The 21,461-nt window shown below is 54.6% G+C and overlaps 2 protein-coding genes across 18 annotated transcripts; one reads left to right on the top strand and one right to left on the bottom strand.

The window, feature by feature from the left end:
• Positions 1 to 2,652: 2,652 nt before the first annotated feature.
• Positions 2,653 to 10,585, top strand: ARHGAP9 (Rho GTPase activating protein 9). 9 transcript variants are annotated; one of them, XM_082741936.1, is made up of 18 exons: positions 2,653 to 2,919; positions 3,403 to 3,736; positions 4,033 to 4,256; positions 5,212 to 5,436; positions 5,613 to 5,726; positions 5,917 to 6,021; positions 6,245 to 6,306; positions 6,439 to 6,529; positions 6,731 to 6,826; positions 6,972 to 7,070; positions 7,308 to 7,449; positions 7,545 to 7,652; positions 7,982 to 8,080; positions 8,261 to 8,338; positions 8,481 to 8,534; positions 8,806 to 8,940; positions 9,610 to 9,715; positions 10,296 to 10,585. In XM_082741936.1, the coding sequence occupies exons 1-18, from the start codon at positions 2,713 to 2,715 to the stop codon at positions 10,465 to 10,467; spliced, it is 2,451 nt and encodes an 816-aa protein (XP_082598062.1). In that variant the 5' UTR covers positions 2,653 to 2,712; the 3' UTR covers positions 10,468 to 10,585. The 9 variants fall into 9 exon arrangements, with proteins under 9 accessions (XP_082598062.1, XP_082598063.1, XP_082598064.1 ...); XM_082741937.1 differs by having other exon boundaries at positions 2,662 to 2,718; XM_082741938.1 differs by having other exon boundaries at positions 2,808 to 2,919; positions 3,016 to 3,736.
• A 157-nt stretch (positions 10,586 to 10,742) lies between these two features.
• On the bottom strand, positions 10,743 to 21,461 carry GLI1 (GLI family zinc finger 1). 9 transcript variants are annotated; one of them, XM_082741863.1, is made up of 14 exons: positions 21,083 to 21,174; positions 20,711 to 20,860; positions 17,867 to 17,990; positions 17,543 to 17,635; positions 17,055 to 17,250; positions 16,663 to 16,807; positions 16,235 to 16,324; positions 16,010 to 16,147; positions 15,525 to 15,674; positions 14,699 to 14,863; positions 13,993 to 14,223; positions 13,504 to 13,656; positions 13,104 to 13,371; positions 10,743 to 12,691 (listed from the first exon to the last, which is right to left on the bottom strand). In XM_082741863.1, exons 3-14 carry the CDS (start codon positions 17,961 to 17,963, stop codon positions 10,947 to 10,949), a joined length of 3,471 nt encoding a protein of 1,156 aa, XP_082597989.1. In that variant the 5' UTR covers positions 17,964 to 17,990; positions 20,711 to 20,860; positions 21,083 to 21,174; the 3' UTR covers positions 10,743 to 10,946. The 9 variants fall into 9 exon arrangements, with proteins under 9 accessions (XP_082597989.1, XP_082597991.1, XP_082597996.1 ...); XM_082741865.1 differs by having other exon boundaries at positions 20,711 to 20,794; positions 21,083 to 21,101; XM_082741870.1 differs by lacking the exon at positions 13,504 to 13,656 and having other exon boundaries at positions 20,711 to 20,794; positions 21,083 to 21,461.

Raw genomic sequence — 21,461 nt, 5'->3', positions numbered from 1 at the left:
AAAATTGTGAGCTATAAGAAAATTTAACAAAATGCAGAATATTCAACAAAATGCAAACAATGAGCTCAGTTCTTTCATTCTTGTTTTATAGATGAGGAAACTGAGGCCCAGAGAGATTACTTTGTGCCAGGCACTATACAAGGCATTAAAGATTCAATCATCAACAGAACAGATAAAGGCTTCTTCCTTGGCAAAGCTCACAGACTTCCTCGGAAGTCAGAAAATAAACGATTCTTTAAAGTTTCATGAAAATCACAATAGGATGATGTAAAACTTGCTATGGAGCTCCTAGTTAGGGCCCCAGCCCAATTCTAAGTGCTTAAGAGAGACTTTCTTGTGCAAATGACCTTTCAGCTGAGATCAGAATGATAAGTAAGAGTTAGCTGGTGAAGATTGGTGGGATTGGAGAGGAAGTATCTCAGGCAGAGGCAGAAAAATATATATGCAAAGAACTGGAGACCTCAGTGCATTTTAAGAATCTGAGGAATTAGTGTGTGGTGAAAATATGGAGTTTGTGGTAGGGAGCATGAAAAGGCTAGGCTCAAGGGAGAAAGTCTCTGTAAACCATACTGTAAATTTTGGACTTGACTCTGAGGACTTGACTTGACTCTGAGAAGACTTTGAAAATTTGTTTGTTTGTTTGTATTTTAAGATTTTATCTGTTTACTTGACAGAGAGAGATCACAAGTAGGCGGGGGTGGGGGGCAGCAGGCTCCCTGCTGAGCAGAGAGCCTGATGAGATGCCATGCTGAATCCTAGGACCCCGAGATAAGGACCTGAGCCGAACGCAGAGGCTTAACCCATTGAGCCATCCAGGCACCCCAAGCCTTTGAAAGGTTAAGTCAGGGATATGGCAAGGCATTTCTGTGCTTTAGGAAGTTCGCTCTGGGTGCTGTGCCAGGATGGACTGGAGATGAGGAGAACCATATGCAAGGAGACCAGTTAGGAGGCTATATCATCCAGACTAAGGATGATGATAGCTATAGAGATGAAAGGAAGTAGGTAGGTTGAAAAGATGTAGTAATTGGTTAAATAGTGGTGAGAAAACAAAAGAAGTTACGGTTGGCCACCAGTCTTCTGGCATGCACACTTGGTACTGTATGTGTTTGAACAGATGATAGTATTTTCCCTATCATAATGGATATCACACTGTATTTGTTATGAGAGGGCGAGAGCCATATTTGTCCTCTTAATCAACAATGCCCAGCACATGTTTCCTGCCTGGTACATATGGTAACAAGCATCCAATAAATATTTATTGAACTCAAATTTAACCAAATAGTGGTACTGAAGGAGAAACAGGCTTGTGGGGAAAGCTGACAAGTTCAGTTTAGAACATACTACATTTGTGCTACTTCGGGTACTGTGAAATATCCAAGTACTTTTCAGTGGACAGTGGATTAAACTGGAACTCCAGAGAAAGTTCTGGATTGGAGATAGTGTACTCAGCAGCACATGTCATTTAAGCTGGGGAGAAAATAAGACTATATATATAGGGTGTATAGAGTTCAAAGGGCACAAAATCTATGACAGACCTCTGGGGTTTAAGGAACAAGCAAAGTCCTTCCTTCTGCAATGGAGAAGGGACTGGTAAGAAGGTAAGGACACCTTCTTTGTGTTTGTAGGAGAGAATAGTCAATTGTGTTGGCTGCTGCTGAGATGCCAAACAATATAAGGCCGGCAAAACATTCCTGTAAAGTCGGGGGAAGAGGAGCTTCGCAGAGGTGAGGGAGTGAGGGGAGAAGAAATGGAGACTCCTATATGTAGGCAACACTTTCAGGAAGTTTGACTGTAAAGAGGAATAGAAAAGGATAGGGTGGTAACCCAGGCGTATAGAAAAGGGGGGTTTGGCTAAAAATGGCTGAGACGTGAATATGTTTAAAAGCTTAGGGGAAGGAGGCCATAAAGAGGGAGAGGATAAAGTGCAAGAGTTGGCAGAGAAGGCAGAAGAGGAGGAGGTGTGAGGACTTAGCAAACACCAGATGAATGAATGAAGAACGAATGGGATGAAGTTGGGGACTACTGTGGAGGTGGGAAGGAATATTTGAGGGGTAGGGTAGGGTTCTCTACATGATAAATAATAAAGTGGAGCCTTCTAAAAAGGAAGATCAATGAGGCCAAATCTGATGCTGGGAACCAGTCCTCAGATCACGTCAGAGGACGGGAGAGCTGGCTCTCGGATGTCGCCAAGGTGGAGGGGCAGTTCAAACCCTACCTCTCCAAAGCCAGACCCAGAGCCTCACATTGTGCAGTGGAGAAACTGAAAGAAGGGCAAAACAACAGTGGTTAGGTAAGGGGGAAGCATCAGGGTATGTTTTAAAGGCCTGGCAATGGACAGTGGATGTCAGTTTCCACCTTCCACCAAGGAAAAGCCAACATCAGTCCCCCATCCACCCCTATGGGCGGTCACGGCACACTGTAATATTTGTTCAGAGTCCTTGATTCAATTGTAGTTAATACATGTATTGTGTCATTAGTTAAGATCTATCCTTAAGCTCCACAAGGGCAAGCAAGGGCTGTGTCTAACTCCTTCCCCTCTCTTATCTCCAGGACCTAACACCATTCCTTTCATGCAGGAGGTGCTCAGCCAATCCCTGTTAAGAGAATGAATGAAGGGACCCACACAATAAAGTAGGACTCCGCCTCAGAGGCTCTGTACAGAGTATTGTTTCAAGACCTCTAGGCTCCCAAAACATACCCTGGATTGAGAGGATGGTGGTATTTTCACCTCTTCCTCTAACTTGGAACCCCTTTGTGTTTCTCCCAGCCACTTTCTCTTTCTCTCTACTTTGGTCTTACAGTTCTCTGGCTCTGGTTTCTCTGTCTCGGTGTCTCTCAGAGTCTGCACAGGAAGCACGCAGCTTTGGGTCTGAGGCTATTGGGGACGGAAACACTGGTGCCTGTGAACATTTAATAAAGGTCACAAGCTTTTTTTAATCTTTGTCATTAATTCCTGTTTCTTTGCCTGTGTGTTGTCTCGGGCCTGATTCTCTCTCCTCATCTTCCTCTGTCCAGCTCAAAAATCCTACCACTACCCAGGACCCGCTCTTCCTGCCCGTGGATTTTGTGACTGGCCCCAGAAAGTTTCTTGGAGGACAATCACCGAGCTAGCCTCTCTCCCCTGATTTCCTGCCCTGCTTGCCTCTTAGCTCTGCTGACCACATCCTCTCTCACCTTACTTATATACTTCCTTACCAGTCATATCACTGGGGAGTTCTTAGTCCCCTAAACCTGTAGATGACCCCCACCCAGGCTCTCTGCTTTACCCTCTGCTCTCATTCTGAGATTCCTGTCCTTACGTTTCTCCCTATCTCCCTACGCTGCTCTTAGAACCATGTCTCTCTGCTTGGAAGCAGCCAGTCGCATCCTTTGCTGGATTTCCAACACCCCTTTTTTCCACAGGTGACAGTACTGACTACAATGCTGTCAGGCCGGTGGTGGTCGAGTACCTGGGGGAGCCTTGGGCTGGGGCCCCAAAGCCCTTCTCGGGGATCCCAGCTCTGTGCCCTCTATGACTTCAATTACACTGGGACAGACGGCCGGCAAGTGTCCCTAGCTGAAGGGGACAGGTTTCTACTGCTTCGAAAGACCAACTCAGACTGGTGGCTGGCAAGGCGCCTGGGAGCACCCCCCACTTCTCGACCCATCTTTGTCCCAGCTGCCTACATGTCAGAGGAATCTATCCCATGCCAGAGCCCAACCACCATCACCCCCAGCCAATCCCTCTGGACACCTGGTGAGTACTCCCTTCCCCTTCCCGCCTCCCTGGCTTCTAGGAATTATTGGAAGGCTCTCTCTCCCTCGAGGCATCTGCTGACCCCCTTCTCTTATTTCCCTCTGATCAGCCTACTCTTCATATCTGTCATAGTGTCCCTATTGCCTCTCCTTCTACTCTTACACTTTCTAGGTCTCATGAACTTTTGCACAGCCTCGCCCGCTCTTGCCTTCCTTGTGAATCCCCAGGATGAGGGATCCAGCCAAGATCACCCCTCTGATCACCTGCCCCCACTCTTCCCATTTCTCTGTTTCCAGGGCCAAAGGTGTTTCATGGCTCCACGGAGGAGCTGTGCCTGTCTCAGGAACCCCCAGGCAGGACCCAGACCACCTCTAAGCGGCCTCCTCCTCTTCCCCCCAAAATGTGTAGAAGCGTCAGTGTTACCAATTTGAGGCCTACCCTCCTGAAGCCCTTCCAGGAAGGAGCAAGTAGCAGATCCCTCTCTCAGGAAGACTTACTGCCAGAGGCCAGTGCCAACACGGTGAGTCACAGCCCTTCTGAGTGGAGTAAAGAGTAAACAGTTATTTATTATAGTTATTTACTGCTGGGCCCTGTTCTAGGCACAATGGTAAAGAAGACAGGCAGAATCTCTGCCCTCAAGGGATTCCCATGGGGGTGACAAACACAGGAACTAGTAACTGTTGGTACTGGTAAGTGCTAGGGACAAGCATGAATGTAGAGAGTGGTGGAGGTAATCTGGGAAAGCATCTCCCAGAAAATGATACGTAGTTGATCCGAATGAGGAGGAGGAAGAACTAGCCTGAACCCAACTAAGAAATGAGAAGGAATTCTAGCTGAGGGATAGTAAGTAGCAAAGAGCCTGAGGATACACAGAACCTGGCAGATGACAGAGGGACTGAGAGAAAGCCACAGAGCTATGTTTTTCTCTCTTCCTCCCGACTCCAGGCCCAGGGCAGGGCTTTTCCTGTGTCCCATCTTGCTGGCTCAGGTCACCAGCAAGTCCCACTTAGAGATGTAACTCCCTTGCTCTTGAAGACTCAGCTCCTCCCCTCTCTCTTACTTGCTGGTGGGTTAAAATGGCCCCTCCTCTCTCATACTCCCCCAGTAGGGGACCCTGACCCCCTCTCCCTCTCTTTCTTTTCACTCTGGAGAATGTGTGGGTAGGGCGCTCTCCTCAACACCCCCCCACCACCACCACACACACAAAAAGCCGGTTCCCCTTTCCTGAGGCCCTGGGGTAGGGGCGGGGTGGGGGAGGAGGGAAGTTGGCAACAGGAAGTGAGGAGGAGAAAAGCAATGACTGAAGGAGAAAGAAAAAAAAAGCACCCAGCTGGGGACTGGAGTTTCTTCCCCAGTACCTGGGTCACCCCGGCCAGGAGCTGGGGGTGAGAAAACTGTGGGGGAGAGAGGAGGAGGTGGTTAGGTGAAGAGAACCGACAGAATTAACTACCTTTTTCTTCCCCCTTTCCTGTCAGGCAAGACCCCAGCCCCTCATGTCAGAGCACCCTGTGTACTGCAACCTAGTGGACCTTCGCCGCTGTCCCCGGTCTCCTCCCACAAGCCCTGCGTGCCCCCCACTACAGAGGCTGGACTCCTGGGAGCAACACTTGGACCCTAACTCCGGACGCTGCTTCTACATAAATTCGCTGACCGGCTGCAAGTCCTGGAAGCCTCCGCGCCGCACTCGAGTGCGGGAGATGGTGAGACTTTACCTCCTGCCTGTTCCTGTGTCCCCTCCACCTCCTCCTTTCCCCTACTGAACCCCAAAGCGGCGTGTTTTCTCTCGGGACTGCCATCAGAAAATTGCCCAGAAGGGTGTTAAGAGCAGGTTGAGGTGGCAGCTGGCTGTAGCTTTGCTCTTCACCTCACTCCCCAGAACACTGGCTCCATGGAGGGGACGCAGACCCTGAATAGGGACAATGGTGTCCCGCAACCTCAGGCAAAGGGCTCAGAATCTGACAAGGTGACCCCGGAACTGCTTGGCCCCCAGGTGAGATTCCCCCCTCCTCCTGATCACATGCAGGAAGAGCCATCTTTTTACTACTTTATTTTATGCAAGACGTTCATCTGTTACCCATCCCACCCCCTGCCTCTCACCCACATCCGCAACCCTGTCCCCCCTATAGGGGGACTCCTAAGTTGATGTTTCCTCCACCTGTTTCTCCAATCCCCTCCCCCAGGGTTCACCCTACATCTGCCCCAACACCTTCCAGCTCCACCCCTCAGACCAGCCTTCAGCCTTGCAACCCTCTCGACCTCTGCCCCAGGTCCTGGACGACCCCCACGTAAGTCACTCACTTCCTTGTGCAGGCCAAGATCCTCACTGCCCCACCCCCCAATTCCTGCTCCTTTAGAAACATCTTCCTCTTTCTGAGTGTTCTCTGGGTATCCTCTCTTAGGCAGCCTACCCCCACCCCAACTGTAAATGACTCCTGGGTCATCCCAGCCTTGGCGGCTGTGGGGAGCTCTGGGTGGCTTATAAATAATACCCCTCGCCCCATTCCCCAGGAGGTGGAAAAGTCGGGCCTGCTCAACGTGACCAAGATCGCCCAGGGGGGGCGGAAGCTCAGGTGAGGAGACCCGGGAATACCGCGGGGGGCCTGGGCGGCTGGATTCCGTAGAGCCGAGTGCGGGGAGAACGCCTGCCCCAGACGATTCCAACTGACTTTTGCACCACTTCCACTGCCCCCTCTGCCATGCAGGAAGAACTGGAGCTCGTCTTGGGTGGTATTAGCCGGTAACAGCTTGGTGTTCTACCGGGAGCCGCCGCCCGCCGCGCCCTCCTCAATCTGGGTGAGTGTGAGGGAGGGGAGGAGGGGGCGTGCCGGAGGGGTTCAGGCCCGACTCCTACGGCCTCGGGCCAACTGTGGGGCGAAGGTGGAGCAGGGGGGAGTAGGGGAAGAAGCACAGCCTCCAATGTCCTCGCGGTCCCCCGGGTGGGAGGGAGGCAACGAAGGGAACAGCGCCGTGGCCTCAGTTTCTCCCGATTGCCAGGGACCAGCGGGTAGCCGACCCGAGAGCAGCGTGGACCTGCGCGGAGCAGCCCTGGCCCATGGCCGCCACCTGTCCAGCCGCCGCAACGTCCTGCACGTGAGTGCCTCCCGCGCGTACCCCAAGCTACACCCGACCCGAAGGTGCGCCCGGTTTCCCCCGCACCGGTCTCCTGCTCCGCCTCCCAGCTTGTTGTGCTTCTCGCCGCTGACTCAAGCAAGCCCTGTCTCCGCTGGTCCCTCAGATCCGCACGGTCCCTGGCCACGAGTTCCTGCTGCAATCAGACCAGGAGATCGAGTGGCGAGCCTGGCACCGCGCGCTGCGGGCGGTCATCGAACGCCTGGTGAGATGGGTGGGAGACGGTGGGGCAGAGCCCGGAGAAAGGCTCGGCCCGGGCAGGGTAGAGGGAGGGGGGAAGGAACAGTAGGATTCTGGGGTGGTAGTGTAGACCACCCTGTGGTGGAGCTGGGACGTGGGAACCTAGCAGCCGGCTAGGCTCTCCTTGCGTCAAGCAGGGGGTGCAGATTTCTCTTCTCTCTTCCAATCTTCGACTCGGCCCACCTCGCCCTTCCCGGTCTAGGATCGAGAGAACCCCCTGGAACTGCGTCAGTCAGGTTCGGGACCCGCAGAGCTGGAGGAGCTGAGCGGTGGGGAGGACGACGAAGAGGACTCGGAACCGGTGTCCAAGCCACTGCTGCGGATCGGCGGCCGCCGGAGCTCCAGTGAGGGGCGGGGCTCGGGTGGGCGGGGCCCGCGGGCGCGTCTCCCGGCTCCTTCCCCACCGCAACTCTCGCCCTCATTCCACCTGCTGGTATAGGTCGGTGTCCTGAAGGAACAGAGCAGAACCGCGTTCGGAACAAACTGAAGCGACTTATCGCAAAGAGACCACCCTTGCAAAGCCTGCAGGAGCGTGGGCTGCTCCGAGGTGAGGTGGGCTGGGCCAGCGGGCCCCCTTCTCCTTAGTACCTGCTGTAGTATTTTTGCAAGCACCTTTATGTTCCTGATCTGGGCATTAGCCCACTTCGTGGATGAGAAAACTTAAGTGAGACTCACAGTAGAACTTCCCGGAACTAAATGAGCGGTCTTCTGCTCTTCTACTGCGTCGTCTGGGGGAGAAAGGGTGTACCTCCTGGCAGGGCTCTAGAAAAGGTGGTCGGGAGGGCCAGCTCAACTTTGGGGTGAAAACCTGTGCTGAGAAGACCTTTCAAGGGTGAGGCTGCCTTTGGCTTTCCACCTTACCCTGTGCCTCTCCAGACCAGGTATTCGGCTGCCAGTTGGAATCACTGTGCCAGAGGGAAGGGGACACCGTGCCCAGCTTTGTGCGGCTCTGCATTGCTGCTGTGGATAAGAGAGGTCACTTTTCCAGAGACCCCACAATCTCCCCTTCCAACAGGCCAAGGCGGAGAATTCCCCACCTCCCCCACCCTAGTTTTCTTTCTGCCTTATTACCCTCCACCCCTGCATTTCTCACCAGTCCTCCCCTTACACAGTTTGGAGCAGGAATCCTTATTTGCTTCCTGCCTCATCTCCTAGGTCTAGATGTGGATGGCATTTACCGGGTGAGCGGAAACCTGGCGGTGGTCCAGAAGCTTCGCTTCCTGGTGGACAGAGGTGAGAAAGCTTGTGGGCATGTGGGGGGACTTCGAATTTCATGCTTCAGATCCAAGGTAGTCTCTTAGGGAACTGACATAACAGTGAGGTCTGGCTAGAGCTGCATGTCTTAGCTCTTGATCCCTTCTCATCCATGTTGCAGAGCGGGCGGTCACCTCCGATGGGAGGTATGTGTTCCCAGAACAGCCAGGACAAGGTACTTACATGGAAGTCCCCTCAGACCCTTAAACCATCTGACATCCTCTGTGCTCCTTCTGGATTCCTCTATGTCCTGCTCCTGGGTGGGTTGTCCCCATCCCCACTTCTGCTGCTTTGCTCCATGGTGGGTCTCTTAGGTGTTTCTGTGGTCTGCCTTAACTGGATCTCCTCCCAGGTTTCTGTGGTCTGCCTTAACTGACCTCTCAGTCTCTGGATCTTTCTGGCCCTTCATGAGCCCTGAGCCCCTCTGTACCTCCTTCTCTTCCTAGAAGGCCGATTAGATTTGGACAGTGCTGAGTGGGATGATATTCACGTGGTCACTGGTGCTCTGAAGCTTTTTCTCAGGGAGCTACCCCAGCCTCTGGTGCCCCCATTGCTGCTGCCCCATTTTCGTGCTGCCCTTGGTAAGGGATGAGAACTTTGGACAATACCCTTGGTATGGAGGTGGGGCATGAAGGGTAAAGAATAGTTTCCCTTACACCCTTTTATCCCATCCTGAGCACGGAGATGGGAAACAACTTTCAACTCCAGTTATTCTTTTGAGTGTGAATGTTCAGAAGGCTGACTAAAGAAGAATTCTAGAGCAGCAGTTGGGGGGTTCCTGGCTGGCTCAGTCGGTAGAACATTCGACTCTTGATCTCAGGGTTGTGACTTTTTCATGTTGGGTGTAGAGATTACTTAAAAATAAAATATTTTTTTAAAAGATTTTATTTATTTATTTGACACACAGGGAGAGAGACAGCAAGAGAGGGAATACAAGCAGGGGGAGTGGGAGAGGGAGAAGCAGACTTCCCGCTTAGCAGGGAGCCTGATGTGGGCTCGACCCCAGGACCCTAGGATCATGACCTGAGCTGAAGGCAGACACTTAATGACTGAGCCACCCAAGCATCCCTTAAAAATAAAACCTTAAAAAAATAATAATAAAGCTGCAGTTGGGCTCTGTGGGAAAGCAAGCTGTGGTACATTAGTGGTGTCTTCCATGGCCCTGGAAAAGAGTAGCAAGTTTACCCACCCTGCCCTAGCACCTTCCCTAGCCTCACCCCAATGCCTTTCCCTTCCCTTTTTCTCTCTAGCACTCTCCGAATCAGAGCAGCGTGTCTCTCAAATACGAGAATTAATAGGCTCAATGCCTAAGCCCAACCGTGACACTCTGCAGTGCCTCCTGGAACATTTATGCAGGTCAGGGAGACTGGACTTCTCTGCATGCGGAGGGAGGGGGGAGTGGGGCATGCGCCGGGGACTGTGTTCAGGTGCTGGGAAGGTAGGGGACACCTACGTTTCTCTCCTGTTTAGTGGGCAGAGGGAGGAAACAGATTACCTCTGGGCAGGACATCAAGTGAGGAAAATGGAGATCAAGAGATGCCCAAGGATGCTGTGAGAGAAATGAGGGCCCTCTCACCGCTCCCTTCCCCAGGCCTCTTTGTCTCCTGTTGGGACTGTGCTCATGGCTTATTTGGCTGAACTGGGCCTGGGCAGTGACTTCTGAGAGAGGAAAGCTGTTTGAATTAGAGCCGCCCAACCTGGGAGCCAAGGAGACTAGGGGCAGTCTCTGAGGCTGGGAAGAGGCAGGCATCTCCTGGGTTGTCTCTCCCAAGTTGTATCCTGAAGGTTTCTCTGCTGGTCCCACCTTGCAGCTCTCTGCTAGGTTTCCTACAGCCACCACCTCAACCCTTTCCTGCTCATCCCTTCAAAGGGCTAGATTTATTTGAAGTGGGGAAGCTGCTACCTTATAGCTCTTCCTCTTGGTCTTTGCCTACAGGGTGATAGCACACTCGGATAAGAACCGCATGACCCCGCACAACCTGGGAATTGTGTTTGGGCCAACCCTGTTTCGGCCAGAGCAGGAGACATCTGACCCAGCCGCCCATGCCCTCTACCCTGGGCAGCTAGTGCAACTCATGCTCACTGACTTCCCCAGCCTTTTCCCATGACTGGGGCGAGGAAGAAGACAAAAACTTGTTTCCGCTGATCTCTGATGGCTACCCTTTGGTGGGGGTGGGAATAGTGGATGTTCTGTTTTGAGGACATCCCATTAAATCCTGTGTCTCCCAGATGACTGTCTCTGTGAGTATGACCTGAGGGGTTGGGATGGGGTGGGGGAACCTCCCAAAAAAGGGAAGTGGGTGGGTTAACCTCTACTTCTCTTCTTGTTCACTGTCACCACCATCCCCCCCCCACCCCCAAGACAGTAAAGTGTAAAGCAGGGTGCTTTCTGAAGCCGTTCCTTTATTATCCAGAAACAGTGTCATTATCAAATTCCTCCCCAGAACATATACAGAAGGTATACAGCCCCAACCCATACCTCCCATCTCTGGGGCATCCCATGGGGCTCTGGCTCCTCCTCCCAACTTCTCTGAGGGGATGGAAACCCCTTAGGAAATGGATCTGTGGTTGCTGGATTCCTCACTCTTCAGGCGCTAGAGTTGAGAAATTGTGTCTCCCCAGGCAGGGATCCCAGTAAGATACTCATGTTGCCCACTGCCATGTTGGGGGGCCCAGAGGGAGGTGGGGTATGTTCAGAGCTGTCCCCCTGATCATGGGAAGGGGGAGGACTCAGCCCCTGGGCCTCATCCAGAATAGCCACAAAGTCCAACTGAGTGTTGTCAAGGTCAAGAGAGTCCAGAGGGTTACACACCTGCCCTTCAGGAGGAGCATACAAGGCAGGACCCCCTCCCAGCCTGCCTACCTCAGGATGACCACAACTGGGGTTGGTGCTCCCTGCCTTGAGGGTCCCATAGCAAGTGGGCAGTGGGGGCAGAAGTCGGGGTGGTGCTGTTGCCCTATGGGGGGTCTTGCTTGCCCCTACTGCAAAATTTTCATGGCAGGGTGGAGGGGCAGGATAGGAGCCCGACTTGTGATTGGGCAAGTTAGGTGCAAAGCCAGGTCCATACGTGGCCATTTGTCCCTTGGCAGGGCTGGGGCTAAGCTGGGAAGCCCCTAGAAACTTGGGACTCTGGTAGAGAGTTTCCTGGACTGGGGGATCTCCCCTGCCCCCACCCTCCCAGAGCAGTTCCTGTTGAGACTGAACATAATTACACACCAGCTGAGCCTTGAGTTGTCCTGTGGAGTGAGTGGGGGAGTCAAAGTCCAGGCCAGGCCTGGGCTCTGAAGGAAGATAATCAGGGGGTGGCTGGGTATAGGCACCTGACTGGGGATATTGGGGAGGGGGAGGCTGCGGATAGTGGGAGAACAGAGGCTGTGGGCGAGGAGGCCCGTCACTGGGGTGAGCACTGAGGCAGGGCGCCAGTCCTGTGGAGTCAGAACCCACTGGACACCCTTGTTCAGGCTTGACCTGCACTTGTCCATAATGTTCAAGACGAGGACACTGACTATAGACTCCAGCTGGAGCCTTGGGACCTGGGTACAGCCCAGAGTGGGAAGGAAACTCACCCCATGGTTCAGGTGGGTGCTCAGGATAGGAGACCTGCTGGGGACAGGGGTTCAGCCCATAGTTGGTGGGTGGACCAGGCCCAAGAGGCAGGGAGCCTGGACCCCTAGCTCCATACGCTTCAGCTGCTGCCTCCTCAGGTCCCCCATATCCCAAAGTATCAGTAGGTGGGAAGTCCATATAGGGGTTTAGACCATTGCTCATCATGGAGGTCCCACCTTCTGGCTCCTCCTGCAGCCCTCTGGTATCCATGGTGACATTCTCAGTGATGCTAGGGGGCTGTGGTGAGTAGACAGCGGTTGGGAGTTGGGGATCGAAGTTCCGTCCTCCCCCTGTCACAGTGGGGGGCGTGTGGACACAGCCCAAGCTCTTGAACCGCTGGACTCGGGCTGGGGCAGGGCGGTCAACAGCCCGGGCCGGGTCACTGGCCCTCCGGGTGACCCCTGCGTTGGCATTGTATCCTGGGTATTCAGCTCGGCTTCTCCAGGGAGGTGCAGGAAGGCTCCCCATCCGGTCCAGGCTGGGTGCTGCCATTGGGGGGGTACCACCTCCCCTGGCTGAAGCATACCTTGCCCGAAGCAGGTAGTGCTGGGTTGGCGTGAGGCCAGGCAGAGAGGATGCCCCGTTCTCGGGTGGGGATCCAGGGGGGTAAGGGGAAGCCAGGGAGGAGCGGCGGCTGACGGTATAGGCTGAGCTGATGCTGCTGGAGCTGCTGCTGCGGCGGTCAAGAGAAACCGGGGGGCCCAGGCGGCGGGACACAGGGGTGCCTACAGGTGATAAGAAGAAAAAGCAAGGTGGTCAGGGAACCCTCTGAATCTCACCCTGCCTTCCCCATGGGATGCCCCTGTCCTGGAATCCCAGGGATAGGCTCCTTCACTCTGACCACTCAGTTCTGTCTCCTCCCATGCCCTTTCTATGTCTGCGTCACCAGGGGTTCAGAACTGCTGCCTGTGAACAGTTGTACATGTTGCACACTGCACAGCCCTAAGAAGCAGAATTCATGTTATACTTTGTATAGCACAGTTACCTCATAGGTGGAAGGCAAGTGTCTGAGGAAGGGGGGTCTTTATCTAATTGTACAAAGGTACTGTAGGCAACCCTTAGGAGGGAAGTCCTCCTTCCAACTTCAGAGAAGGTCCAGGTCTCAGCCCAACAACTACCCCCACACCCAGGTCTCACCAGTTTGGGTCAGGCTGGGCAGTTTGAGGCCCCGGGGCCCTATTGGCCGAAGTTGATGTAGTTGGTCCAGTCTGAGGTTCTCAAGGCGGCGAAGAGTGGACAGACCAGTGCCAGCAATGCAAGGCCCCTCATCCAAGCTGGACAGATCCTCAGTGCTGCCCCCTGCATTTCCAGTCATTTCCACACCACTATCTGTGTTGGCTGCGCTGCCGGCTGGGGAGTGGTCGCTGCTGCAAGACGACTGGGCCCCAGGGCTGGGCTGTGGCTTCTGGTAGTGAAGGGTGGGGGATTGGAAAATGAGGGCTGAGGGCAGCCCCTCCCCACAGCCCCACAGTTCCCTGAACTGGTGAGTGGCTCAAGCCTGTGTGCCAGTGACTGCTGGGCCCAAGGGGAAGCTTACAGATGTAGGGAGGGCTGAGCAGGTGCAGGTCGGGGGCAAACTGGAGCGATGTTGAAGAGAAGGGCCTAGGCTGGAGCACAGACTGCCTGGGCTCAAATTCGCACCCAGTCCTGTGACCTTGGACCGTTTGTCTATATGCCTGAGTTTCATCATCTGAAAATGTGGAGAGTAAGTTCCTTTTTCACGAACTTGTTGTGAGGAGTATATGAAATTATAATCATGCAGTATAATCATACTATGTGTGAATTGTACATGTAAACTATACATAAATTAGGATAATACACTAAGCCCCATATAAGAGTTTGTTGAACCAGTTCAGTAATTAATTATACTAGAATCTCTCCATTTGGGGTAACCCAAGAAGCACTACTGGGATAAGAGACTGGAGGACTGGCCAGAGAGGAGGACCTGGAAGAATATGGAGGGGACTGGAAGGATGAAGGCGGGGCAGGCGGGGCACGGAGGCAGGGGTTGCCTGGGTCAGCTCACCACAGCGCCCTCCGGCACGGTCAGTCTGCTCTCCTCCCTGACGGGGCCTCCGTCCCGCTCCCTCTTGGGCTCCACTGTGGACAGGGACGGTGCCCTGGGCAAGGGGCCGTCTCCTCGGTGGCGCTTGGTCACATGGGCATCAGGACCGTGAACCGTCTTGACGTGTTTCCGGAGCGAGCTAGGATCTGTGTAGCGTTTGGTGCAGCCCGGGAGCTTACACACATACGGCTTCTGTTGGGTGGACAGTGAAGACACCAGGCAAAGGAATCAGAGCAGGAGAGTGCAGAAGGAACGGGAAGAAGATGTGGCATCCGTTGGGGATGAGGGGGCAGGGAGGAACACACAGCACCCAGGGAATTAAGGAGAGAGTGGGGCCCTTGGAGTAAAAAATGAGAGGATCAAGGGAAAGATTAGGAAAACTGACAGCCGAGGTCTGTGAGGCCTCATAAAGTCAGGGGTTAAGGGACTGCGGGTCCCCTCAAGGTCGAATGGGTCTATTTAGGTCTATCCTTTGGCTAGTTCAAGGTAGGGAGTGTGGTGTTTACATGGAGGTTCATGGTTTCAGAACGCCCTTATCTGGGTGAGTTCGGTTGGGGCCAGGGACTCACCTCTGTGGAGTGGGTGCTGGGCTAAGGGATTTCTTATGGGGGAATCTCCCCAGTAGCTGGCTTCTCAAGTGGGGAGGGTCTCTTAGGTGGGGATTCACCTCATTGGAGTGGGTCCGATTCTGGTGCTTGGCTCGGTCACTGGCATTGCTGAAGGCTTTACTGCAGCCCTCGTGCTCACACATGTACGGCTTCTCACCCGTGTGTGACCGCAGGTGCGTCTTCAGATTTTCGAGGCGTGAGTATGACTTCCTGCACCCCTCAAACTAGGGGATGTTGAGGTCAAAAGAGAGCTCTCAGACAGAAGGACAGGGAGATCAGAAGAACTGTAAATCTCAAAAGGGACCATTCCATCAGAGACTGTAACTCAAGATGGGAGAGCAAGTCCCAAAATTCAGGGACAAGGGTAGGCAAGAGCTGGGCAAACCGAAAGCCAGAGGAGGTGTGGCAGCAAACATCTCCCCATCAAGCCAGAGCAGATCTCCCTGCATGGGGATCTTAGACTGGCTCAGGATGGGGTCAGTCTGGGAGTGTCTTATGTCCTTGACACCAAGTTTCTCCATTAGGTCGAGTAGCAGATGCAGTGTCTAGGGCCCAGAGTACTTTTGGATGCCCACAGAGCCTGGGATTGTGACCTGAGCCTGAGCCAAAGGCAGAAGCTTTACCAACTGAGCCACCCAGGCATCCCAGAAATATCTCAATTTCTTTTAAAAGCAAGGGAAAAATAGCTTTTAGGGCCAAGAAAATGTCCTAATATACCACATCAATATGTTCATCTTTATACTAACCCAGTCATAAGATAGTTTTAAAATATTTGTTTATGGTGGCAAAAAGTGCCTAGAATCCATGAAAGTCATGAGCTCTGCCTTGACCATGGGGAGCCCTGGTTTAGGGAGGGACCCTGGGCTTGGGAAGCAGGCGCCTCACCGTGCACTTGTGTGGCTTCTCGCCCGTGTGTCTGCGCATGTGGACCACCAGCATATACTGGGCTTTGAAGGGCCTCAGCTCCCTGGAGCAGCCCCCCCAATGGCATACGAACTCCTTCCGTTCCCCATGGATGTGCTCACTGTTGATGTGCTGAAGGAGGAGACACAGAGGATCTCTGAGATTCTCTTCTGCCCCCAAGTCCCAAACCAGACCTTCCCTGGATCTCTCTGCCACCCACGCCCCCAGATTCCTCCAAGTCTCCACCTCATGGGGGAAGAGGCGGCAGAAAGACCATTACAGCCTGCCCCCCTGTTCTCCCGTGTTTCTAAAACAGAGCTAGCTCCCGAGTTTCTACCAACCCAACTGGCCACTCAGCCTCTGACTTCGGTATTCTGGGACCCCCTGCTCTTAGCCTCACTCCACAGTGTCCCACCAGAATGTCCTATAAGATCCAGCCAGCATTCCTGTTACCCCCTGGGGCTCACGTGCACCAGCTGCTCCTGGGAGTCAAATTCTTGGCTGCAGCCATCCCAGCGGCAGTCAGTCTCATACACAGATTCAGGCTCTGGCTTCTCCTCTCTCTCCAGGTCCTCCCGCCCATCCAACATCCCCAGCAGGGGATCCTACGACAGAAGAGGCCTTCCTAGTGTCACTGGGGTGATAGCTTTTGTTTAGTTCAGGTTTCAGAGTTAAAGTCACCCCCCTCTTACCTGTGTGCCTGTGGAGTTGGGGCTGGATATATCGCCCTCCAAAGGCTCCTCTGGGCACTTGCTAACCAGCAGGTCCAGCTCAGACTTCAGCTTCCGCAAGGGAAGAGGTGAGGGTGATGAAGGTAGAAGTGGGCAGAAGGAAGAGAGAGCCCAGCCAGGTCTTCCTGCCCCAAGTGCCCCCACCCAAGCAGCTGGAACCCCTGAGTTTGGAAGAGACTTCCTCCTCAGACTGCACTGGGATGGGCATAAGGCAGTATCTAATTTGGAAGAGTCTGATTCAAACCCCAAGGAGTGAACCCCAGCAGCCATACCCCTTTATGTTTCTGTGGCTGAAAACTTTTAGATCCCCTGTCCTTTCCTCACCTTTCCCCATAAAATCCACCACCCGCCCTGAGCTGGGGGAAATTGGGGGGCAGTAGGACTCTCACCTGGCAAGTTGGGAGGGGTCCCCGGGACTGAGGATGTGGCATCATCCCACCTTGAGTGGGGTCATGGGGACCACAGGGCTGGCCCCCGAAGGAAGGTGAGGTCCCTTTTTGGTGATTCATCTGGGGTGGGAATCCCAGAGATGGGCTGAGGAGGAGGAGGAGGAGAGGCAGTTACTTAGGACTATCATCTCAAAGAATCCCAGGAGTCCTTGGGCTATTTTGGAGTGTTTCTGGAAGATGGTATGGGACGTGGTTGAGGCAGGCCCAGGAAACCACCAAAGGGGGTTTCAACACCTTTGAAATGATAAGGATTTGGATAGGGTCAGGTGCTTCGGAGGGCTTGAAGCTTTTAATGGGGTTTGGTCAGGTCTTTAGCCCAAGGCTCTCTGCACCTCATGGTGCCGATGGAGAGGTGCCCATAGGAGCCCCCAGGAGATGCACAGCGTGAGTTGATGAAGGCCACAAGGGAGCTGGGTGAGGTGCGGATGACTGTCTGCAGGTCCAGGCTGGCGTCTGACAGAGGTGAGATGGAGAGGGCCCGCTTCTTGGTCAACTTGACTGCACTTCGGGGAGGAGGGAAGAGTGGGGCTGGAGCAGGAAACAGGGGAGACAGCTATGGTAAATGGGGCCTGTCTCCATACACCCAACCCATGGGTCCTGATTCTCAACAACAAAAAAAATGACACTTGACTCTGCTTTGCCCTACGGACCCCATCTGTGACCACCTGATCGTGCTCTGACCCCTTGCTCCAGTCTCCAAACATTTCCTCTTCCAAGTTAGATCCCCTGCCTTCCCCCCACCCCACCTCCAACACAACTTTCTCTTTTAGAGCAGGTTCCAGAAGGGCAGGAAGGGAAGAAATGTTGCCTGAGGCCTCACCCTCAGTGCAGCTGTTGGTCTCTCTGGCTGGCCCATAACTGTGGGGGCCAGACATGAGGTTGGCCTGGTGGCAGAAGGGCAGACCAGGCAGTCCTAGAAAAGAGAGATAGCCAGAATGGGGAATGGGAATGAGGGACACATAAGGCCAAACCTTGAACCACCAAGAGAGGCCCGATCCCATATTCCAACCCTATAAGACATAGAACCTCAAATCTTCTTGTGGACTAGAGACTGGCATGGCGTAGGAGATAGAAGAGGGATTCCCTGGGGTTAATTGAGACAGCTGCCAGTCCTCAAGGCCTGGAGATTGGAATTTGCACTGACCTTCTGTCCCCATGTTGGGGGCCTGACTGGGGAGGGGCCGGAGACAGCAGGGCTCGCCATAGCTACTGACCGGAGGTGGGGTCATCGAGTTGAACATGGTGTCTGAGAGGAGAGTGTGGGGACTCTGCAGGAGGGAAATAAGATGAGATAACTAATTCAGGTATAGAACCTCGAAGACATCTGCCATGGGAAATCAAAGTGAAGTGAGCATCACTCATCCAGGGTGAGGGAAAGGAGAGTCCCAAAAAGGCAGAGGCTGTTTCGAGGATCTTTGTGGGAATTGAGTGGGTTCTTTGCCTGGGTGGCCTAAGTGCCTGTGTGTGTGTGTGTGTGTGTGTGTGTGTGTGTGTGTTTAGGGGGGAGTGTTATGGACTAACTGAACCAGTATGAGCCTCAAGTGATTTTATACCATAGCCCTCCATTTCTTCTGGCTTTGACCATGGGCCAGCTTTGAGGGGTAGGATGGGGGAACTCATGATGAGCCCCTTTGCCTTCATTCGTTCCTGTCCAGCAACAGGCCCTCTACAACCTCTCCAGTATCCAGCAGAGGGAGCTCTCGCCACAGCCCAGAAGGAGAGGCTGGCGGGGCCTGGAGCGAGCGCAGATGATCTTTTTCTAAGGCAGAAAACTGTGTGAAATGGGATAAGGTTTCTGAGGGGAGCCTTCCGGGTCTGTTGAGTACAAAGAGTGGAAACTGGTGTTATCCTGGGGTAGTTTGAATCTGGGCGCCCACGTACTTGGTCTGTTTTGGGGGAGCAGGAAAGGACTGTAAGAGAAGGCTTTGAGAGAATGAAAAAACAAAGTCATCATGCATCAGAGAAGAGTTGTGAGGGAGAGGGTTCTGCCGTTCGCTTTCCTCCTCAAACTCCAGTTTTTGTTCCACCCCGGGTTTTCTGGTCTCCCGGGACTGAGGGTGGGGTGGGGCGGGGTAGGGTGGAGAACAACCGGGAGCGGGCCGGCCGGCGCGGTGGGTGATCCCGGGATGCTGGGATTTAGGGTGAGGGCGGGGTAAAATGGGGAGAGGAACCCGGACCCCATGACCCAGCCCAAGCCCCGCAGCCTGGATTGTACCCTTCCTAACTCCTCCTTTCCCAGCGGAGAGCTGGATCCTGCATCCAAGACCTCCCAACTCGACCTTGGCACTTTGTGTGTGTGTGGGGGGGGCACAGCTGGCTGGCAGCTGGATGGGGGGGACACTTCTTCCTCCTCCTTCCTCTATGACTCACCCAGGGGAAAGAGGCAGGGGCTCGCAAACGACCCCCCAGACACTAAAGAGACCCCCAAACGTGCCTGCTCAGTCATCTTCCTGTGCCACTGCCCAGCCGCAGGAGAGCCGCGATGTAAATGGGGCGACATCCCTCCTCGCCCACGCGTGCCACAGCCCACCCACGTCTCCCTGTCACACTAGTGACAGGAAAATTTCGCCAACTTTTCCAGCTTCAGTTAAGTTTTTCTGGAGTGTGGATGAGAGCGCAAGATGGGGCAGGGAGCCCTAGGGTTGCCCTGCTGGAGCCCTGAATCATCTTCTGTGTCTCCCTATTTTCCAGAGTCCCCCTCGCACCCCCGCTCCCCAACTCCCAGGAGTAGGCCCCGCCCCCTTCTCCCGGTCCCGCCTTCCCCGCCCCCGTGCCTCCTCGGCCCACCCAAGTCGCCGCCGCAGGCTCTGGCTGCAGACGGCTCCGCTTCCCCCGCCCGCCCCGGGAGCCCAGACGAGCGAGCCGCGGTGGAGGGAGGGGTGGGTAGTTGAGAGGCGGGACACATTCTTCCCTCCTCCCCTCAGTGCATCCAGAAAGCTGGCAGTGGCGCCCGGGGGGCGGGGGGCACTGTTGAAGCGTAGAGGTGCCCATGGCGGGGTGGAAAAGAAAGAAGAATCCAGAAACTATGGGGACAGAAAGTGGCTGGGTAAATAAAATAAGGTGTGTATGGCCAGAGAAAGGGGTAAGGACACCTTAGGTTCCTGATAATCACAGCTGGCTTCCCAAGGGTTAACCCCTCCAGACCCCCGGGAACCCCTCAGTGACGTCAAGGGCGGGGTCTGTACCGCCTGGTTGGGGATTCCGGAGAGATAATTGGGGGGGGGGTCTCCGGACCCCGCCTCCATAGGGAAAACCACCCTAATTCCGGCCCTTACAACTCCCCCGGGAAATTGCCCCGCCTTCTCTTTCCACTGGACAGTAAAGACCTATCGTATGAAGACCCCAGTTCTCCAGCCCCGAAAACCTTAAGTCCCCAGTCACTCTGGGATCCCCTTTCCCTAATCCTGTCCCCGAAGCTAGCTGCCCAGGGCGGATTGTTTCGGGGTCACCGGGCCTGAAAGAGGCTTCAGAGCGGGGAGCAAGGGCAGGCAGGGTGGTCTGAGCCAGAGGAGGGGCCTTGGCGCCCCCCCCCCCGCTCCCGTTGGGGAGGGGGTTCCAACGGGGATACACAGGCAGTCAGTGGCCAGTGGTCCCGCCCAGTCCCAGTAGGGGTCTCCCTGCGGCTGGCCCAGCTGTCCTGGTGGTCCTGAGGTCAGAGGGTCAAGACAAGGTCTCCGCTCCTCCTAAGCACCCTGATCACAGTCCTTGGGGACTCAGGAGTCCAGATTCCTTGAGGAGTCTTTCTAGGGCCTAAAGGAGACGCTGGCCCCTCCAGCCCCCTTCCTTATCCGGAAGACACTTCTTTCCCTGGGAACACATGTACCGGCAAGCTCATCTGTCACAAGACAGGTCAGGGGTTCAAGACTGCCCGTCCCCCACCGGTTTGTCGCCTCACACACACCCATCTCCACCCCACCTAGGGCTCTCTCCTTAGCTGTTCCCTCCTTGCAGAAACACTGACGTCTTCCTGCCGGCGCTCAGGACACACCTGGAGCTCCCTCTCTACCACGCAGACCTCCAGCTAGCTGTCCCTCCAGCCTCTTCATCCCAAACTCATGAAAGTGAGATGTTTCTAATAGATGGAAGAGGCGGAGACAGACAAAGAGATCCACGGTTGTCTGAGACAGAAACACAGAGACTGTCAGAAGAAAAAAAAAAAAAAAAAGATACAGAGAAAGGGAAATACAAATGAAAAAATTCTTCAAACTTTCTATATCTCACGCAGGCTCTCCCACCCCCTTTTTGCCTCTGTGCCCCAGGTCTCCCTCTTGGCTGAGCGAAGTCCCTCGCATGCAGGGCATCCCCTCGGGCCTCCTCCCCCACTGCTCCCAGGTGGTCCCCCGCCGGCCCCCCTTCTCACCTCCTTCTGGGCGCAGGGCTCGGGATGCGCGGTCCAGGGCTAGAGTCTGGGCTGGGGGGTGTGCGGTGGGGAGGGGGGGCGGACAGGGCCACGGCAGCGCAGCCTCAGTGCCACCCCCACCCCCCACTAACCTGGCCGCCAGCCCTCCCGCCGGCCCAGCCCGCCGGGCCGCGAGCCGGGACCACCCGCGAGAAGCGCAAACTTTTTTTTCCCTTTTGCAAAAACTTTTTCTCGCTCAAGCAGCTGGCGCGCCGCCGCTCTTCCCGCTCGCCTCTCACCTCCCTTCTACTTCCCTCCCTCTTGCCGTTCTAGAGGATGAGGCGGGGTAGCTAAAAGCAAGAGAGGGGGTGCCGGGCTTATTGCACCCCCAGGACCCCCA

This window comes from Mustela nivalis, assembly GCF_964662115.1.
Source record: "Mustela nivalis genome assembly, chromosome: 7".
NCBI classification, from domain to species: Eukaryota; Metazoa; Chordata; class Mammalia; order Carnivora; family Mustelidae; genus Mustela; species Mustela nivalis.
The sequence above is the reverse complement of the archived record's forward strand: the minus strand, read 5'-3'. Positions and strand labels throughout refer to the sequence as shown.

Excerpts from the sequence above, each read along its gene's own strand:
- ARHGAP9 (XM_082741936.1), top strand. The coding sequence starts at position 2,713 with ATGGTGGTATTTTCACCTCTTCCTCTAACTTGGAACCCCTTTGTGTTT. Across the intron at positions 6,307-6,438 it reads CAGGGGGGGCGGAAGCTCAG|GAAGAACTGGAGCTCGTCTT; the intron begins GTGAGGAGACCC and ends TCTGCCATGCAG. Across the intron at positions 6,827-6,971 it reads GCCGCCGCAACGTCCTGCAC|ATCCGCACGGTCCCTGGCCA; the intron begins GTGAGTGCCTCC and ends CTGGTCCCTCAG.
- GLI1 (XM_082741863.1), bottom strand. The coding sequence starts at position 17,963 with ATGTTCAACTCGATGACCCCACCTCCGGTCAGTAGCTATGGCGAGCCC. Across the intron at positions 17,251-17,542 it reads GACCAACAGCTGCACTGAGG|CCCCACTCTTCCCTCCTCCC; the intron begins GTGAGGCCTCAG and ends TTCCTGCTCCAG. Across the intron at positions 15,675-16,009 it reads CCCAGGAGCAGCTGGTGCAC|CACATCAACAGTGAGCACAT; the intron begins GTGAGCCCCAGG and ends CTCCTCCTTCAG.